The sequence below is a fragment of the Dreissena polymorpha genome, chromosome 11, assembly GCF_020536995.1.
Source record: "Dreissena polymorpha isolate Duluth1 chromosome 11, UMN_Dpol_1.0, whole genome shotgun sequence".
NCBI lineage: Eukaryota > Metazoa > Mollusca > Bivalvia > Myida > Dreissenidae > Dreissena > Dreissena polymorpha.
The window spans coordinates 27,655,185-27,667,971 of NC_068365.1; the positions used below are offsets into that span (position 1 = coordinate 27,655,185).

Here is a 12,787-nt window from a genome sequence, read left to right on the forward strand (position 1 = left end):
ATGGACTACCTTGAAATCATCACAGCTACATCCAAGAAATTCCAACAGAACAAACTACTGATCATGGAGGTACCAGATACATGTATCATCAAATCCACAACAGATGAACTGAAGCTGATAATGGAAGAATCGGGATATCAAACATCTACTTTCTATGACCACTATGATCCAGAGACTGGGGACTTCACAGACCATGGAGACCTTGTAATAAAACTGTCTGGACAACGTCTCACCACCTTTGAAGAAGACAATGACAAAACCACTCTTCTCAAGCAAACTGTCTTGAAGTGAGATTTAAGGACTTTAATGAGAAACCCCTTAAGTGTTTTGATGTCTTCAATCTGAAAAAATGGCCAACCAATGACACAGAACTTGTGAAGCATGGACATGATGACATTAAAGAGTTTACTCAGCTCTATATCCACATCCTGACTGACACTGAGCACTCTTCAATGCTCCGAGAATGGACCATCATGAAAAACCTTCTGAGGAAGAAGAAAACTGGAATAAACTGACATGACCTCTACTGTGAGTTGCTTCAGACACAGCCTGCTGATATTCAGAACATTCTGACGCTCGTGAACATCATGGTTTCAATATCACCTTCCACAGCAGAGTGCGAACGCCAATTCTCTGGTAAGATCAATATGTATATAAATATTAAATAGATCAACCACAGAATAGCGTGTGAATTGTCACTATTAGTCTTTTAAAATGGTTAAAAACCTTATGATTTGCTAGTACATATGTGCATACATAAGATTCACAAAATACATGGATATTACTTCGCCTTTGGAAAAAAATAGCAATATACCGGGTACAACAATATTACAAGCTTTAAAAAGTTATATTGTAAACAAAACATGTAAATAAAGTTAATAAACTCTTAATTCTATAATGTATATTTCAGCTATGAAACTCATCAAGAGCTCCAGGCGTTCACACATGCACCAGGACACGCTGGAAGCACTCATCATCTCATGATGGTGCATGCAGATGGACCACCACTCCAGGAATACAAGGCCGAAGGGGCTATCCACCACTGGATGGAATGTGGACTTGGGACAAACAACCTCGCAGGCCACAAGATCTCGTCAGCTAGTGACTAGTTAATAAAGTCGTTGTTGTATTGTACTGGATTTTGTGATAGAAACAAAATGTGTTCAAAGTACACCTAGTGTTCAAAAGCATTATTTAAACACAACTTTGAGGTGTATAGTCAGTGTATGTCAATGACATGTAATATTGCATACACAACTTGGACAATGAAACAGAATTATATTTTTGGAATGTTATGTCTGAATAACTTTTAAACTTTTAACTTTTAAAATACATATTCTTCTCTTTGATGTCCCTGTCCACCGAAGATTATTCATAACTTTATTCAATACGTGCTGATATGATATAATTTCTTATGAATGAAAATGAATAAATAAAATAAAGAAGAAAAGATGTCTCTTATCATTTTGTTGGTAAATTTTATGGGCTACCAAATATTTTTTCTGGTAGCCCAGTGGGCTACCTGGAAAATAAGAAATTTGTCGGACACTGCACAGTCACAGTATAATGTACTCCCCTTTGTGTAATATCTGGATTTGTCAAGATTGCAAAACAAACAAGTTTATGTATGCTTGCATTAAGTTGGATATTGTCTTTTATGCCTACTTATCGGACAGTGCTGTTCCCATCTTTAAAAGATTGGGAAAGGTGTTAAGTATAGATATGTGAAATATCAGTGTAGTGTAAAACCGGTAACAAAATCGACCAAAGTCGGGGTTATTTTCCCCTACTATACAATAATTTAGTCTTCTTTTCATTAAACACATTCATAATTATTCGTTACAAATTTAATTCTTTAATTGATCTGATGAAAATGATTTTCTTCCCTAAAATTACCCTCTGTCTTTATGATAAGCATAGTTATTGTCCCCTACCGGTTTCACCGAAGGGGACTTATGGTTTGCGCTCTGTGTGTCTGTCTGTCTGTTTGTGAGTCACACTTTTCTGGATCCTGCAATAACTTTAAAAGTTCTTCATATTTTTTCATGAAACTTGAAACATGGTCAGATGGCAATATGGAGATTATGCATGTCTTTTCATTTTGTTCCTACGTCAAGAATTATGGTTGCTATGGCAAAAAATTTTTTTTTTTTAATCTGACAATGATGGAGCCGGTAGGGGACATATATTGCTTGGCAATAGTCTTGTTATGTCTGTAGTTTGTTAATAACCATGTTTTCAACAAAGTTAAAAAATCGTGGTAACATGTTAGATTGTTATATGGTCAGCGAACCTTTGATGGTGTCATTTAAGATGTTAATGATAAATAATCATGTAACTTGGATGAATATTAACTTTGGCCATTTCACATTTCAAAATTGTACCAGTCTTATAGCTACAGTCACGAAATGCTCTATTAGCAAAATAACATGAGGCCATGCTGCGTTAGTTTGATCTGTGTGAACCGTCCTGGTTTTCAGTTTTGAGTACCTGGGCTCCTGTATAGAACAGACGCTGCATCTTCTGACCTCCTGCTCTCCAGACTCTGTTACCAAGGTGATGAAATTAATGATTTTAGCCTCATTCTAGGAAAACTGGACTTAATGCATTTGAGTAAAATGTCATCCCAGATTAGCCTGTGCAGTCCTCACAGGCTAATCTGGGATGACACTTTCTGCTTTTATGGAATAATTTGTTTCATGGAGGTCTCTTCTTAGCAAAAATCCAGTAAATGTGAAAAGTGTCATTCCTGATAAGCATGTTTTTATAACACTGTTTGTGCTGGAATACAATGTAGCTATTCTTGTTGCATGAGTGTTGTTTATTAGCCAAAAGTCACACTTGTTTTTATACATGATTATTAAAAGTAATTTCACCATTTGGCCAAAAAATAGAATGATAAACTTTTGGCGTATCTTTGAATGAAAACTATGTAGTTATACTGTAATTTTGGTTTATGACAGCTTATCCGCTTTTTAAACATGTTCGACGTAATGTCAATGACAGGTGACAATCTTTATTTATAAATATCTTCCAATGAATTTAATACAAACTGTCGAATTTACTGAATGAATGAGATGCATGAGTGAATAACAATACTTTTGTTTATAAATTTAGTTTAATAAATATGTATAAAATCAAATCAATGTTTAACATATTATTCTGTAGTATTCACTTTTTATTTATGTTAATATGCTTAGTTATCGGCAATGAGCCTTTGTTTTACAATGTTTGCAAACCACTGGGTGGGGTAACAACGTAGCAACACTACCAACTGACCAACCATCTAAAAAGTGGTGATTTGAGGACAGCGGTCACCTGTCGACAACAGTCACTTTGGCCATTTCCTTGTCTGACTGTCTTTAAACCATTGTGTGTTTAATTTCAACACTTCAGAACTCCAACTCATTCTTGATTTGCAGATGAACAACCATTATACAAAAATAGATATTCTTAAATCATCTGGCATATATTTTTGCAAATGAAATGAGAAGTATATGTTACTTTGTTACATTCAGAATAAGGTTGTTGGTTATTTTTGCTTTGTTGTTTATAAAGTTTAACAACAATCCACAAGAAGTAATCTTTCATTCTTTTGTTGACATTTTACCTAGTATTACCCCCCAAAAATGTTCATTTCCTGCTGATGCAAATGTTCGAGAACAAGTTGCAACAATCAACCCAGCTTCTTGATTCCATTTCAGATATTCGATATGCTGACCTCCCTGTCTCAAGTGGACGGTATCCGTAAGATCGTGTGCAAGGCGATGTTCGCCACATTCCAGATTCAGGACCAGTCCCAGTTCCCCAACCTCGCCCAGACCCCCCTCAGCCACATAGCAGACCCCCTGCTTGCTGCAGTCCACTGGGCAGGGCAGGTCCCTGACACCCACGGCACTGCCCCCCTGGTTGCGTATGATCTACTCAACGAGATCTATGAACAGCTGGTGTTCTCGCACGATCGCATCCATCATGATAAACACGTGGCTGCTGTGCTGCCAACTGTGTTACAGACTTTGAAAGTGCCACTGGACGGGGATAACCCCACCATACAGAGGCGCTGTGCTGTTATGGTGAAAAGTGTGAAGTTACTCAACAGTATCCTTTGTATGACTGTGTGATAAAAATGTAATTCAAAATTATGTAGTAAAAGTGTGAAGTTACTCAATAGTATCCTTTATATGACTGTGTGAGGTATAAAAATGTAATTGTCCCCTACCGGTTTCACCGGAGGGGACTTATGGTTTGCGCTCCGTCTGTCAGTCCGTCCGTCTGTCCGTCCGTCACACTTTTCTGGATCCTGCGATAACTTTATAAATTCTTATTATTTTTTCATGAAACTTGGAACACGAATAGATGACAATATGGACCTTATGCACGTCATTTCATTTTGTTCCTACGTCAAAAATTCTGGTTGCTATGGCAACAAATAGACCAGAAATACTGCTGAAAATGGTGGTTTTCTGGATCCTGCGATAACTTTAAAAGTACTGAATATTTTTTTATGAAACATTATGCACGTCATTTCATTTTGTTCCTACGTCAAAAATTGTGGTTTCTATGGCAACCAAAAAAATAAAAATTCTGAAAATGGTGGAATTTCTGACAATGGTGGAGCCGGTAGGGGACCATATTGCTTGACAATAGCCGTGTTGAAAATGATGTAGTACAATTACATTAACTCAATAGTTTTATACTGCTAAGAATGCTTTGAATCTAATTTAGGAAACGTTATGTGTATTCATTAAACAATGTTATAGTAAAATATACAGTGTGATATACAGTGTGTGGATATAATTGCTTAGATATAGCCTTAGGGTATCATACCTTTAAATGGGGGTTCTGGGTAAAATGTGTATGTATTGACTAACAATCAAATTTGTAAGGCTTAATTATACACAAACTGTGTTTCCTTAACGATAAACTCCCAGCCCTGTGTCATGACGACAGTTTTCTGACCCTCGTGTCCAAGCACATGGAGACTGGTGTGTTCCGCAAGCTGCTTCAGTTCCAGTTTGATCATAACACGGTATCACTGCACACCAGCACTACCCCACCCACTGACGACTGGAGGTAAGCAGGGCCGCACTTTTGAACTTTTCGAGAAAAAATTATGCTTAGAATTGGGAATTACTTGACGTATCCTTTGCAAAATTGGGGAAAAAATGTTGTTCTAGGTTTTTTATGTCAGCATCAGGGATCATATTTTTTCGGTATTGTCGGTCCTAGACCGATTGGGGTCATGAAAGACCGATTGAAAATCCCAAACAGTTGGTCCGAATTTGTTTACTAAAATTCCCATGTCATGAAATCGATTACACAGTGCACATGCTAACACACCCTTATGACATTCTTATCTCGATTAGGTGTGATAAACCATTCGCTGCAGTCTCTTAACCGGTCAGGACCGGTTTATTGCAGGTCAGACAAAGAATAAAAAACTTGTGAACAGCGGGTTAAAGACGCGTCCAAAATTATTGAGGGTGGTCGAAAATTTTGCAAACTGAAAAAATCGCAAAACAATTTAAGAGACTTAAGGCCTGTGATGTACATATCGATCGATGTCATTGTGTGTCTATTGATAGTTATCATTGTTATAGCGGTTTCTCTGTTTTGTCTGCTAAGGTGACTGTGTGCAATGGTTTAATTATAATCGGTCTTCGATGTTAATTGACGTGCATGTGATACAAAACAATATGTTGCAATTGTAATGTATTGTTATCACTGTAAACTGTAATGAATTTAATAATATCTGAGATAGAAGTAAAAAGGATTCTAACACGGCACGTGAAAACTTTCATATAAACAAAGAAGAAAATCGTCTATGGGTTATTCTGCAATAATTATGGGCGGACATTAAACACTGAAAGCACGCGCTGTAACTAAACAAAACATGCCGATACATTTTCCACCAGCGTGATATAATTATGAATGAAAGCCGCGGATCTGATCAACAGAACAGCCGAAAGTTATTTTTATGGGCGGAACTTAACATAAAATAGTACACAAGAAAAATAATATACATTGCATAAATCTTTAGTAAAAACCGTGTTAGAATCGAAATAATTTGTGTACTTTATAGTTTGTTGTTGAATAACCTATGACTGGAAAATTAGATGCGTGGTTTCAAATCACTCGTGTTTTGCACTGGTGATTTAATCCCTAAGCATCTAAACTATCAGCCGTGGGTTATTTTACAACAAACTATAACATACACCAATTATTTCTTAATTATTTGGTTTTGTTATTATCAGTAGCCAACCTACGCACAGACATTTGTTTGGTTCAGTGCATGTTTGTAAGCTATTATCGGGTCGATTTAAAACATCGCTATAGACTTACACAAATTAACAATATTGACAACAATGAAAAAAAGTCTGATAAAACAGCATACGAAACAACAATAAAATAGCAAATGATAAAACAAGTCTAAGGGAATTTTACTTGTACATTTATTGTACCACCTTCATGAATGGCAAAATCAATGGTATACATTTTAACGTAATTTGTCATGATTTCAAATATAAATTTTCGGATACTTCCCTATTTATATCCAGACCGATTGATGTTGCGGGAAAATATGATCCCTGGTCAGCATATAAAATAATTGATTAGTTAACAACAAATCATTTTTTGTCTGAAGGTCATTAAGAGTTTAGATTGTTATTAAAGTTCAGAAAGTTTTTATACCCCCTTTCGAAGATTTTGCACTGTCTGTCAGTCTGTCACACTTTTCGTGTCCGCTCTCTAATTCAAATAGTTTTCATCCGATCTTTACCAAACTTGGTCAGAAGTTGTATCTAGACAATATCTAGGTCAAGTTCAAATATGGGTCATGCCGGATCAAAAACTAGGTCACGGGGTCACTTAGTGCATTTCAATAACTTCTATTAAAGCGTTTATTGGGGGCATATGTCATCCTATGGAGACAGCTCTTGTTTTATCAAATTTTTGAATGTCTAATTATATTATAATGGATGGAATCACATTTTATTTCACTGGTTATATGTTAAAAGTTATGATTTTCTTTTAACAATTGCAAAATAAAATACAACACAACAGTTTAAAGTTTTATCATTCATTTTAAACACTTGCACAATAAATATGACCTAACACCAAACAACCAAATAAAGCGGACAATTTTTACAAACAATTCAGAAAATGACTAATGAGAATTATTTTTTTCCAAAATCAACAAATAAAATGTCAACAAAAAAGTCCTTTTTCGAAAAACCATGACATTTCATGAAGATTAAAATTAATATTTTCACAGTATCATTTATTTAAAGTTATCATTTTCTTTAAACACTGACACAATAAATCGTGACACAATACCTTTTAACCTAAAACTGGTATTTCAGTGTAACAGGAGTGGACCTTGTACTACAGCTACTGGACCTCGTGGGCAGCCTCAACAACCAGGAAGCAGAGGACTTCTTCATGGCTGTCATGCAGGAGACGCAGGTCGTGCCGTTCCTGGCAGCAGGGCTTTGCAGCTCACACCGACAGCGCGTCCGAGAGACCATGGATATCATTGCCCTGGCTGCAAAATTGGAGGGATTCCCTTTCATCATGTGAGCAATTTAGTTCTTCATAAAAAAAAAAATCTAATCTAAATTTTTTTTTTATTTATGGTACTGGTACTTGCAATCAAGTGAATGGCATATTTCTAATGTTGCTTACAACTTGGAGGCCCCTTCATCTTATTTTATGCTTCATTTTCTTCTAATGGGGAATTATGCATGTTTTCAAATTGTTGAAACTATATTTCATCTTTTGTTTGGATATGTTACTTGATGGCTGTCTTGTACAGTACAAATATCAGTACACAGATTTTTAAATTTCAAGCTTTTGGTTTCAGTTTATCAGATGTCATAGCTAATCACAATCTGAGCCGGGACACACAACTGCAACAGATATCAGGTACCGTGCAGCATCAGGCATTCCACCCAAACAGACGACACGCCCTTGACGACAAGGAAAACCACGCCCCCTTTCCCGGCCCTCACTCGGGACGCACAGTGCGCCCCCTGGCGGACAGCAACACGACACAGAACAGCGACATGGAGACTACCTCTAGTGAAACCATACAGACACTCATTGATAAACTTAATCAGGGACTTGCGGTAACTGTAACTGTAGTTGTCATCTTTGAAAAGACTGAATCTGAATTAAAAAATTGTTTTGGCTTGTCATTTCTGCATTTTTGCTGTAAAAATGACAGATCAAGTTCCCTGGATTATAATCAGGCATACAAATTTAAGGATGCCCATTTGCCTGTGGCATGTAGATTTAGGCCGGGGCCAGTCATTTTTCACGGTTGGGTGTCTGAATGGGCGAGTAGCTTTTTAGAAAAGCTTGAACCATTTTCCCCACAATCATTATATTTGTATGTAGAATGAAGATTCAGACTAAAAAGGTCATTATGCAAGGAGTCATTTCAACCATGATATTATGTTGTCTGATTTTGTCTCCTTAAAAGTAAGTAATACATGTGATAATTAAATGATTCTAAGTACATGTACTGGCTGGCCCTTTCAATAGGGGTGACACTATAATAAAAAAAGACCTTTGTACTATGTAATTATTGTGTGTACTTGGCTCTAGGGTACTTATTCTTTGCCCCGGGAAACCAAAGTACTAAAGGTAGTTGCTCCTCTGGGCAACCTACTGTGAAAGGTTTGTCTATCCCTGATATTCTTTTTTCGTTGATATAATTATTGCATGTACTTGGTTCTTGGGTACTTATTCTTTGCCAGGGATACCAACGTACTAAAGGCAGTTGCTCCTCTGGGCAACCTACTGTAAAACCTCCGTGATAATCCTATTTCCCTTACCCAGGTGAAGGACTCGAGCTCCACAGAGATATTGGGTGTGTATGAGCGCTCCCTGCAGGCCATGCAGACCAAGGAGCAGCACTTACAGGACCTCCTGGAGGCCAAGTCCCTGGCCCTCAACCAGGCTGACAGGATGCTGGCGCAGTACCGCGCGCGCAAGGGGCAGGATGACGCAGAGGTGAGTTGGCTTTCTGAAACATTAGGGGATACCTTCAATAAAAATAAGCCTCGTTCTGAAAAAACTGGGCTTAATGCATGTGCGTTAAAGTTAAAGCCCTATACATAATAAAGGAATATTTAGTAAAATAAAGTTAGCACATAAAATTTCTGTGCATGTTCTTACAAAAGCAAAATTTCAAAGCTAGATGTGGAATCTTAACATAGATTTAAGGGGATCCAAAATGCTCTTTTTTTTCTTTCTGTGTATCTCATGTGAATTTCCCGCGAAGATATCCAAACATTTACAAGTGAAATTGATTGTGAGTGTTTATGGGGCTTTAAGTGTCATCCCAGATAAGCGTGTGCAGTCTGCTCAAGCTAATTATTTACAACACTTTCTGACTAAACTGGATTTTCAGTTAAAAGAAACGGTTTTGCTTTTTGTGTCAAAAATACATTTCATCTTTGTATCCAAATGTTTCTTTTGTTGAATCTACCAAAAATATTTGCTATTTACCAAAAATGATGACTAGTTGATTCCTAGTAATATGATGTATCTGTACACATGAACTGATATGAACACCTTCTAACCTGATATTACAAATTTATCAGGCACCTTTGTATCAGGTTGATATTGATGTTTAAGTAGGATGAAATGTCTATTTCATGCGTATGACTTAATTGTGTTGTACTTTCAGTCAAACAGGCTTCGTTCCCTGTTGATTCAAGCAGAAAAGAAATGTGACGAGTTACAGAGAGACACAACAGACATGGTCTCAAGGATTGATAAGAACTGCAAGGAAATTGATGAGCTGCACACTGAAAATCAAAAGTGAGTGATTATGTTCCTTTATCATGACCCTCCTTACTAAAAATAAGCTTATACTAAAATTTTAGATAATTATAATAAACTTATGATGACTTTTTAAGTTTTTTTGTATTCCTGTGCTTTGTTGTTCATGTTGATGCCTAACATTACAATATTAATTATTAAAAAAAATATATAAAAAATTGAAAATGAAAATTCAAATATAAAAGTTAAATAATATTTTATTTGATACAAAATAAAGGATGGATAGTGTATAATAATCTTATAAAGTTCCCAAACACTGAAAAAAGATAAACAGGCATGGCTGAATACAACTACTTTACAAGAATGCCTGAATACAACTACTTTACAGGCATGCATGAATACAACTACTTTACAGGCATGCCTGAATACAACTACTTTACAGGCATGCCTGAATACAACTACTTTACAGGCATAATAATAATAATAATAATAATAATAATAAAATCTTTATTTAAAGAAGATAGACTTGTTAAGAAATACATCAGATGAAATTACATAATATGCAATTTATATAATACATTTCTTATTTTCAACAAGGTCTTCTAACAAGATACAATTTACAACAAATACATCATATTTCATCTTGAGCAATAAGAACAAAACATAAAGAATCATATATGCATGCACATATAATGATATATATTATAATTTAAAACAAATGACAGACATAAAACTACAATAACCATCTATGCAAGAACAGTATTTAAACATTAAACTAATGTTATTTACTAAAACATCATGTAGCATGTTCAGTTTATTTCATAAAGTGTGGAAGAGAGATAAGCTTTTAATTTTTTCTTAAATGTAATAAAATTGTTTGTTTGACGTATATATTGGGGTAACGAATTCCAAATTGTTTTGCTAGAAAATTCAAACGATTGTTTGAAATAGTTTGTTTTGGGTATTCGCACTAGCTTTAAATCCCCCTTTTCGCAAGATCGCAAGTTATAGTGATTATTTTGTGAAGGTGTCAAAAGGTCACGTATGTATGTTGGGGTTTGATTGTGAAATGCTTTAAATACAATAACTGACGTGAAATAGTGATTACGCTGTTCGAAAGTCAACCATTTTAGATCTTTAAATAGTGTTTTTGAATTAGTGTTGTACTTTTTATTTAAAATATGTGCACCACAACGCTTTTGTATTTTGACTATTCTATTAATTTCCGTTTTGGCCGCTGAACTCCAGGTAACGCATGCGTAGTCGGATATAGGTGAGATATAACCATTATAGAAGAGCTTACGCATTTCAAGGGTAAGAGTTGGTTTTATTTTTTGCAAAAGAAACATTCGTGATGACATTTTTGAACAAACGCTGTTAATGTGTAGTTTCCAAGATAGAGTATTGTCAATATAAAGGCCAAGAAGTTTTTGACAATTTACTGTTTTGATCACCGTATCTGAAATTTTAAGTTTTAGATTTGTTATATTTTGAGCTTTCCGTTTTGACCCTAATACCATACAAGTGGTTTTTAGTGGATTAATAATCATGTTATTAGTTTGGCACCAATTATTTACAATTGAAAGATTTGTTTGTAGCTTTTTTTGAAGTGTTTGAATATTTGTTCCCACAGTGTGCAATGTTGTATCATCAGCATACATTGCAGAATCACATGTAAGATCTAGCGAATGATCATTAACGTAAATAAGAAATAGAAGAGGTCCTAAAATAGATCCTTGGGGAACACCAGCAATGATGCTTTTACAAGTAGAGGTAGTGTTTTCTGCTTTGATAAACTGAAATCGATTGCGGAGATATGAAGAAAATAGGTCGCATGACCTATCATTAAAATGATAAAGTTTTAATTTGTGTAAAAGAACCCTATGGTCCACAAGATCAAATGCTTTTTTAAAATCAAAGAAAATTATACCTACCAGATTTGCATTATCAATTTGTTTAAGCCATGAATCAACTATATTAATCAATGCTGTTTGACATTGATATTTGATATTGATATGATATTTGCGAAAAACCCGACTGAGTTTTGTTTAATAGACCTGTAGATTCTAGATATATATGCAATTGTTTAGCTATATGCTTTTCAAATATTTTAGATATAGTAGGTAAAATTGATATTGGTCTATAATTATTGGGATCTTCTACTGATCCACCCTTGTATAAAGGTATTACGTTTGCAATTTTAAGCATGTCTGGAAAGGTTCCATGTGATATACAGTTATTTATAAGAGCAGTGATTGGTTGTATAATGAATTCTTTGCAAAGTTTAATAATGCTGGGCCCTATACCATCAGCCCCAGCAGATTTGTTTGAATGAAGTTGATTAATTAAAGTACTAACTTCTGATGTAGTAATAAACTGAACAGAGAAATGCTTAGATTCTAGCTTAGCATCAAGATATGTTTTCAATGAGTGGAAATCGTGTTCAGCAAATTTAGTCTTTTTAATAAGTTTCGAGATGTCAACAAAGTGGTCATTAAGTGCATTAGCTACATTTGTTTTACCAGATATTATCTGATCATCCTTCCTTATTACATTTGGCAAAATAGAGGATTCTGTGTGTTCATTTGATGCTAATTTAATAGTTTTCCAGAGCGATTTCGCACTTGTTTTGTTTTGTACCGCATTCGAAAAATATTCTTTTTTTGCCATTTTGATTGCACTGTTACATTTATTACGCCACAACTTATATTGTGGCCAATTAGATTCACGTTTATATTTATCCCTTAAAGACCTTGCTTGTTTTACGTTTTCGTTGTACCAACCGGGTTGTTGTAATCTCTTCACTTTTTTATATTTGATAGGGGCATTCTTATTAAGGACTGAGTTTAATATGTTATAAAATACTTCAAATGCCTCATTAGCATCCTCTATTGTTTCAACCATATCAAAATTAGCATTTGCTAAGTCATTTTGAAAATTGATTTCATTAAATTTGTTAAAACATCTGTACTTAATAATTTTATGATCATCTGTTTTA

The 12,787-nt window shown here is 35.1% G+C and overlaps 1 protein-coding gene across 2 annotated transcripts in view; it reads left to right on the top strand.

Moving 5' to 3' along the window:
• Positions 1 to 12,787, top strand: part of LOC127850755 (protein CIP2A homolog) — a 46,074-nt gene that overhangs the window by 23,052 nt on the left and 10,235 nt on the right. For both annotated transcript variants that reach the window (XM_052384044.1, XM_052384045.1), the window contains exons 9-15: positions 2,481 to 2,556; positions 3,705 to 4,098; positions 4,932 to 5,073; positions 7,362 to 7,574; positions 7,862 to 8,126; positions 8,842 to 9,015; positions 9,695 to 9,828. In XM_052384044.1, the coding sequence (XP_052240004.1) occupies positions 2,481 to 2,556; positions 3,705 to 4,098; positions 4,932 to 5,073; positions 7,362 to 7,574; positions 7,862 to 8,126; positions 8,842 to 9,015; positions 9,695 to 9,828 (1,398 nt within the window). The remainder of the gene's footprint in view (positions 1 to 2,480; positions 2,557 to 3,704; positions 4,099 to 4,931; positions 5,074 to 7,361; positions 7,575 to 7,861; positions 8,127 to 8,841; positions 9,016 to 9,694; positions 9,829 to 12,787) is intronic.